Source organism: Elephantulus edwardii, unplaced genomic scaffold (assembly GCF_000299155.1).
Source record: "Elephantulus edwardii isolate Elephantulus edwardi_28Jun2011 unplaced genomic scaffold, EleEdw1.0 scaffold00278, whole genome shotgun sequence".
In the NCBI taxonomy this organism is placed as follows: domain Eukaryota; kingdom Metazoa; phylum Chordata; class Mammalia; order Macroscelidea; family Macroscelididae; genus Elephantulus; species Elephantulus edwardii.
The window spans coordinates 1531665-1540124 of record NW_006400028.1 but is presented as its reverse complement, the minus strand read 5'-3'; the positions used below and the strand labels follow the sequence as shown (position 1 = coordinate 1540124).

General features: G+C 39.6%; 1 protein-coding gene across 1 annotated transcript in view; it reads left to right on the top strand.

The window, feature by feature from the left end:
- Positions 1 to 8148, top strand: part of TMPRSS12 (transmembrane (C-terminal) protease, serine 12) — a 90811-nt gene extending 82663 nt beyond the window's left edge. The window contains exon 5 of the mRNA XM_006900263.1: positions 7897 to 8148. Within this exon, the coding sequence (XP_006900325.1) occupies positions 7897 to 8148 (252 nt within the window). The remainder of the gene's footprint in view (positions 1 to 7896) is intronic.
- The last annotated feature ends 312 nt before the right edge of the window (positions 8149 to 8460 follow it).

Here is an 8460-nt window from a genome sequence, read left to right as displayed (position 1 = left end):
TTTTTTTCCCTCCTTCCCCACCCAGGGGTCAGATGGCACAATCTGGGGACTGAGGAGCTCACCCTGAGGGTATTTGCAACTTTTTGAGAAAGCACACCACCACCTTCCACAGTGGTTGCACCATTTTATACTTCTACCAACAGAGAATAAGGTTTCCAGTTTCTCCACAACCTCGCCAGGATTTGTTGTTTGCTGTTCTGTTAAATTTTGCTATTCTGACTGGGGTGAGATGATATCTCATTTTTATTTGCATCTCTCCTAGAATTGGGGATTTTGAACATTTCTTCATGTGCTTGTTAGCCATCTGAATGTCTTCTATGGTGAAGTGTCTGTTCATTTCCTGTGCCCATTTTTCAATTGGATTGTTTACCTTTATCTTGTGGTAACATTTTCTCCTTTTATAATGTTGTTGTTGTTGTTGTTGTTATGTGCCATCGAGTCGTTTGCGACTCATAGCGACCCTATATACAATAGCCCTAAACCGTGCTCTATCCTGTGCCAATCTCACTGCCCCCGACAACACCCATCCCCAGTCACTGAATCAATCCACCTCATAGAGGGTCTTCCGCTCCTGCGCTGTCCCTCTATTCTACCCAGCATGATGTCCTTCTCCAAAGACCTGTCTCTCCTTACAACATGTCCAAAGTATGTCAGGCGAAGCCCCAGAATCCTTGCCTCCAAGGAGCAACCTGGTTTAACCCTCTCTACGATGAATCTGTTTGTTTTCTTGGCAGTCCATGGTACATTCAATACTCTTCTCCAGCACCACAGCTCAAAGGTGTCAATTCTCCTTCTATCCTCCCTAGTCATTGTCCAACTCTCTGATGCATAACAAGTGATTGCAAAAACCATGGCCTGTATCAGGCGGACCTTAGTCTCCAGAGAGACACTGTTGCTCTTGAGTATTCTGGACAGGTTCCTAACTTCAGACTTTTCCATCACAATACGATTTTTTATTTCCTGGCTACTGGTGCCAAGTGTGTTGACTGTGGAGCCGAGCAAACTGAAGCTGTGAACAATCTCAATCTCTTCGCCATCCATCCTGATGCTACCGATTGGTCCAGTGGTGAGAATTTTTGTCTTCTTGACATTGAGCCTCAGTCCATATTGAAGGCTGCAGTCCTTGACCCTCTGCAGCAAGTGCATGAGGTCCTCCTCAGTTTCAGCGAGCAAGGTTGTGTCATCTGCATAACGCAGATTGTTGATAGATCGTCCACCAATCCTAACGCCACACTTCTCCTCATAGAGCCCCGCCTCTCGGATAATCTGCTCTGCATACAGGTTGAAAAGGTATGGAGATAGGACACATCCCTGGCATACACCCTTCCCAATTTTGAACCATGCAGTGTTACCCTGCTCTGTTCTGACGACTACCTCTTGGTCCAAGCATAGGTTTCGCATTAGCATGATTAAATGTTCTGGGATTCCCATTCTTCTCAGAGTCAGCCACAGTTTGTTATGATCCACGCAGTCAAATGCCTTTGCATAATCAATGAAACACAGATATTTTGTCCCTGATCAAACTAGTTGGTAGTGGTAGCTGGGTACAATCTAGTGACTGGAGCCTCACAGGCTACAAGCATGGTTCACCTAGGACATTAATCTTGTGGACAAGTTCTTCTTTAAGTCTTTGATTTCCTTCACTGCCTGTTGCACTGATAGGAAGAGACCCATTGTGTCTTAGATGGCCACTTGCAAACTTTGAAGACCCCAGATACTACTCATCAAATTAGGATGTAGAACCTTAAGATAACATTGGGCCAATCAACTAAATTGAGCCTATTGGCCCTGTTGGCCTTTCACTCTATAGTCCTAGCACTTTAAACCCAGTAAAATCAATCCCACAAGTTGTTTAGGTCTCTCTAAGAATTATACTTAACTATGCCTCCAAATACTGAAGAACAATGGTTGTCTCTCTGGAGACTTAGGTGCGTCTGATACAGGCCATGGTCTTTGCTATCACTTTTTATGCATCAGAGAGCTGGACAATGACCAGGGAGCATAGAAGGAGAATTGATGCCTTTGAGCTGTGGTGCTGGAGAAGAGTGTTGAAGGTACCATGGACTGTGAAGAAAACAAACAGATTCATCCTGGAAAGGGTTAAACCTGTCTGATCCTTGGAGTCAAGGATTCTGGGGCTTCATCTGACATACTTTGGACATGTCCTTGGAGAAGAACATCATGCTTGGGAGGGTGGAGGACAGGTGCAGGAGGGGATGGCCCTCTGGGAGGTGGATTGATTCAGTGACTGGGGTAATCTGGATGGGTGTGTTGGAGACAGTGCGATTGGCACAGGACAGAGCAGAGTTAGAGCTGTTGTACACAGGGTCGCTATGAGTTGCAAGCAACTCGATAGGACATAACAACAACAACAACAACAACAACATGCCTCCTCCAAAAGAGAGATCAGGTCGTCTAGTGGTATGAAGCTGTGCTGCAGTCCCAAAGGCATGCAGTTTGAATCCACTAGTTGGTCCATGGGATCAGGATGGGAAGTCTCTTCCAATGTGATTAACTGCCTCTGAAAACCTGCTGAAGGGTGGGTCATTTCCAACTCGATGGCACACAACAGCAACAATATGCCTCCAAAATGAGTTGGCTGACATGGAGGCATTTCAGGAAATAACATATGATCACTAACCAATGACAGTAATGGGAAAAATCCAAGCTGCACTGAAGGCATTGGCAAAAATAAGTCCCTGGGAGTTGATGGAATACAAATTTACATATTCCAGCAAAGAGAAGTAACCCTGGATGTGCTCACCAGACTGTGCCAAGAAATCTGGAAGACCACTTCCTGGGTCAGCTGATTAGAAGAGATCTATATTTATTCCCTTTTTTAAAAAAAAAAGATCCAACAGAATGTAGAAATTTTTGGACAATATTAATATCACAAGGAAGCAACATCTTGCTGAAGACTATTTAGAAATGACTAAAACAGTACATTAACAGAGAACTGCCATAAATTCAAGCTGGATTTAGAAGAGGCGTGGTACCAGAGGTATTATTGTTCATGTCAGGTGGATCTTGACTGAAAACAGAGAATACCAGAAGGAGGTCTTATCTGTGTTTTATTGGCTATCCAAAGGCATTTGACCATGTGGATCATATCAAATTATGGCCAACATTGAGAAGAATGGTGGGAATCCTAGGACACTTAATTATGCTCATGCCAAACCTGTACCTAGACTGTCGTGCAAACAGAGCAAGGGAATATTGCATTGTTTAAAATCAGGAAAGGTGTTCATCAGCCTGTATCCTTTCTCAACACCATATATTCAGTCTGTATGCTGAGAAAATAATTTTGAGAAGCTGTACTCTATGAGGAAGAATGTGGCATCAGGATTGGAGGAAGACTCATCAACAACCTGCATAATGCATAATGTTGACCTTGCTTGATGAAAGTGAGTGAGAAGGAATTGAAGCGTTTGGTATAGAAGATTAAGGACTACAGTTTTCAATATGGATTACACATCAACATCAAGGAAATTAAAATCCCCACCACCAGGTCAATAGACAACATCATGATAGATGGAGAAGAGATTGAAGTTGTCAATGTACAGTCAACACCCTTGGCAGTTAAGAAATCAAAAGATGAATTGCATTGGGAAAATCTGCTCTCAGGGATCTCTATAGAACATTGAAAAGCAATGATGTCAGCTTAAAGACTGTTGTTGTTGTGTACCATTGAAGCAAAACAGACTCATAGCTGACCCTCTGAGAGGTTTTCAGAGGCAGATAATCACACAGGAAAAGATTGCCCATCTTTCTCCTGTGGAGCACCTGGAGGACTCAAACCTTGTGCATTTGAGATTGCAGCACAGCTTCTTGCCACTAGTTCTGATGGCCTAGTGGTAAGAATCTGTGCTGCAATTCCACAGGCATGTGGTTCAAATCCACTAGCTGCTCCATGGGAGAAGGATGAGCAATCTCTTTCCGTGTGATTAACTGCCTCTGAAAACCTGCTAGAGGGTCATTTATGGATTAGTTCTGACTATAGTATACTACAGCAATTCACATACCATATAATTCATCCACTTAAAGTATATGATTCCATGATTTTCAGGTTATTCAGAATTGTGCACAATTACTCTCCCCAAATCCCATAACCCTTTGTCAGTCATTCTTCATAACCTACCCACTGACCTCTAGCCCAAAGCAACTACTAATCTCTATAGATTAATCTAGTCTTAACATTTCATATTTATGAAATAATTGAATCTGTGATCTTTTACAAGACACTTGTTTCACTAAAGAAATCCTGGTAGTGTAATGCATAACATATCAGGCTGTTACGGGAGCTCTGGTGGCCTAGTGGCAAGAAGCTGCACTGCAATTCCAGAGGTGTATGGTTCAAATCCACCAGATGCTCTGTTGAAGAAGGAGGGACAATCTCCTACTATACCAGTCAGATCTGGTTTGACTACTACACACACACACACACACACACACAAATTAAAAAAACATATCAGGCTGTTAACCAGAAGGTGCGTCATTTGAATCCACCAGCCATTCTGTGGAAGAAAAATGGATCATCTTCTCTCTTGGAGATACACAGCCTTGGAAACCCAGTGAAGGGTTGCTGTGCGACAGAATGGACAGGATGGAATTGGTTTGAGTTTTCTTCTTGATTTTTTTTCACTGAGTAACATTTTCACATTTCACTCATATCAAAGAATGAATCAGTATTTCATTCCTTTTTTATTGACAGGTAATATATCATTGTATAGATATACATAACTTTATTAATACATGTATCAGTTGAACATTTGAGTTATTTCTATTATTTTACTGATATGAATAATATTGCTGTGGAGATTTATGTATGGATTTTGTATGCATAAAATATTGTTTCTACCTTTTTACTAAAATGAATAATATTGTTGTTGTTGTTAAGTGCCGTCGAGTCGCAGGCGACTCATAGAGACCCTATGAAGGAGAGTCCTTGACGCTTGGGTGCCTTTCAGCCTCTCTCCAGGTTCATAGGGTTTCCGGAGATAAGCTATTATGGAAGTGGATGCCACTCCTCCTTCCACGCTTATTTTAGTCAGGGAGCTCCACCCCACTCTCTGTCCGCATTGGGTAGCCCAACCATTAACGCATTTGACACATCTGTGTAACAGTGTTCAGCCTCACAGCAACCACAAGTGACCGCGGTACAGCAACTTGTACACCAGGGCTATACGACCTAGAGGAATGTCTGAACAAAAACAATGAAAGACTGGCCCGAGGGCCGCGGATTAAAAGTCACCCACCTTGGTCTTGGTCACATAGTTTTCTCATCACTGGACCAGCTGATCTCTCTCTTTCTCTCTCTGTTAATGTTATTAATGAATAATATTACTGTGCATAAATTTTGGGGGGTCTTTTCCTCTTGTAAATTCCTGTTAGGAGCAGAACTGCAGAGTCACATGGTAACTCACTGGTAAACATTTTTAAGAACACCCCAAATGACTTTATCACTTTGCATTCCCAACAGCAACATATGAGAATTCCCTTTTCTGTACATATTTGGCTATACTGTCAACATCTTTTTTATTATAATCATCTCTTTGGTATGAAATGGTATGTAATTGTGGTTTTCATTTGCATTTCCCTAAAAACTAATAATGTTGAATGTCTTTGCATGTACTTATCAGTCATTTGTATATATTCTTTGAGGATATGTCTATGCAGATCCTATGTTCATTTTCAACTGGGTAGTTATCTTTTAATTATTGAGTCTTGAACATATCAGATACCATGAAAATGGATTAGCATTGGGCAAAGCTCAGGCCTATTGTTCATAGGGTCTTTATGAATCATAGTTGACTTGAAGGCACCTAACAACCACCGTTATTTATATATTTGGTCTGCAAGTGGCTTATGAGATACAGCAAAACTTGTAAAAGTTGGAACTTGTATGAGAATGGAACCTATTAAAAAACAAAAACGGAAGCATATTCCTGAGGGAAGCTGAATATAAAATTTAATAATAGTAGACCAAGTGCTGGAAATGAGGGAAGCTTGATACAAACTGGAGGCCACCTTGTGGCAATGGGGCGTTCACTAGGAGTTAACATTGTTCTTAGTTTGTGTCAAGTGAACCCCTCCCTCTTGAGATTAGCATAAAGAGGAACTTGGCCTTATCTGTAAAAGACTTCACCATTATCCTTTGTTTTGTACTTCCTTGTGAATTTACTTTTATTATCTTATGATTCTAAATAAATACTCAGAGAAGCATGGCTTGAGGTCTTCAGTCCAGAACTGTTGACCCTCTGTTTTTCGTTCTCTGCTTTATCTCATTCCTGGCTGTTTGTCTCTTTATTAATAATTATAAAATTATTCTATTCTTTGGGACCCTCGGTCTGCAACATATTCCTCTAGGAAAAGAGATTGGAAAGTTGCAGGCTGTCAAAGCAGAAAACAAGACCTGTGGTTGTTGTGGTTGTATTGTGCTATAGAGTCGACCAGGAGTCCTAGCGATCCAGACAGTATCAGTCAGTTCTTGTTTGTCACACAGATTTCATGTATAGGTTCTGTAAATATTTTCTTCCATATCATGTACTATGTTTTCATTTTCTTCAGGCTATCATCTCAGCATAAAAGTTTCTAAATTTTTCTGAAGTCTTTGTATTTTTTGTTTTGTTATTTGTGCTTTTTGAGTCTTTCTTTATCCTCTAAAACTTGCAACACTTCACTCCCAAGGACTGTGCTATTCTTTTCTTACTTACTCCCATTTATGCAGCCTGGGGTTTAATTTTCCTATGATTTCTCCCCCTTAAAAAATAGGAAAAAATAATAAAGAATTCATAGTATTCCTAGGAATGCTCCTCATTGGAGAAAAAAAAAATAGTTATTCAATGTCTGTCTTGGGTGGTTGTGGTTGTTGTTATGTGCCATTGAGTCAAGTCTGACTCATAGTAACCCTATGAATAACAGATCTGAACCCTGTTCTATCCTGTGCCGTCCTCACCATCTCTGACATTCTTTTAAGCCATTGCTGCAGTCACTGTGTCTGTCCTTCTTGCTAAGGGTCTTCCTATTCTTTGTTAACTCTTCTCCTTTCCAAGCATGATGTCCCTTTGCAAGGAATAGCAACATGTCCAAAGTATGGGATGAAGTTTTACCATCCTTGCCTCTAAGGAGCACTCTGGATGCACTCTTCTCTTTATACACTTGCTAAAGGATTTTTTTCATGAATATATAAACTTGTATAAGACATAAATGTTTGTCCTTTTGGCAGTCCATGGGATATTCAGTACAGCTCCAGCACTACAACTCCAAGACATCAATCCTTCTGTTACAGTATATAACAATCTTGTATAAACTATGACAGAGATTTGTTTGTTATGATATTAAGAGAACTAGTTCATTTATTCCTGTTACCCGGTAGTGTTAATGCTCAGATAGAGGCCATCTCTTACAAAATGCCAGCTTACTCCTCTAACTAAACCACACACACATTCCTAACAGAATCCTTAATATGATAAAGTGTTATATTTTTTATTGTTTGTTTCTACACATTAAGCTCTGATATTCCGTATGTCATAAAGTAAGCAAAGTGTTTTGATAGGCAGTATTGTGTTTTATAATATTTTGCATACTTGCTAAGTTATGTTTTTTATGAATGGCTTTAAAAAATCTGAACAATTTGATTCATAATATTCCAGTTCAAAAGTATATAAATGGACAGTTTATCTATTAGCTCTATGATTCTCATACATATCAGGCCAGATTGGATACTTCTTGTTTAAATTGAAAAATTAAACTAAAAGAAAACCTATGGATCTTTACTACATTGAATATACTATAAATGTATATTCCTATCAATGTATATTTAATATAATTAATTTATTCTTTATTGTTACTTAAACAATATTAGAAGTAACTAACACTATTTTGGGACTTTTCTAGGGTGATAGTGGTGGACCATTAATGTGCTACTTACCAGAACATCATAAATTTTTTATCATGGGAATTACCAGTTATGGACATGGCTGTGGTCGAAAAGGTTTTCCTGGTGTCTATAGTGGGCCAGCCTTCAACCAAAAGTGGCTGATGGAATACCTCTCACAGAGAAGCCGGAAGAGCATATCTAATACAAGCTTTCTGGTTGGACAGATCCTTATAGCCTTAGGGTCTGTAGTCTTCCTAACAACTAAGTGACAAAATTCTAAAGAACTGAGTAGCTTCTTTTTTGCATCATGTTTCTTTCTACATGTTTTACATAATGAAAACTATTTCTTCTTTTAACAAGTAATTGCCTGTGTCAGTGCTCTCCTGTGGGCGGGAATTCTTTTAGAATAACAAGACTCTGATTCATTAGAAACATGATTCGTGTTTAAGTGCCTGGGAATCATATGCTTCCTTAATGCACCTTGATTGTTTTACTTTATAATCATAAGTTGTATTTTAAATGCTTTCAAATATTTGTACATAATATTCAGTTAAATATGTATTTTATGTACAAGAACACCA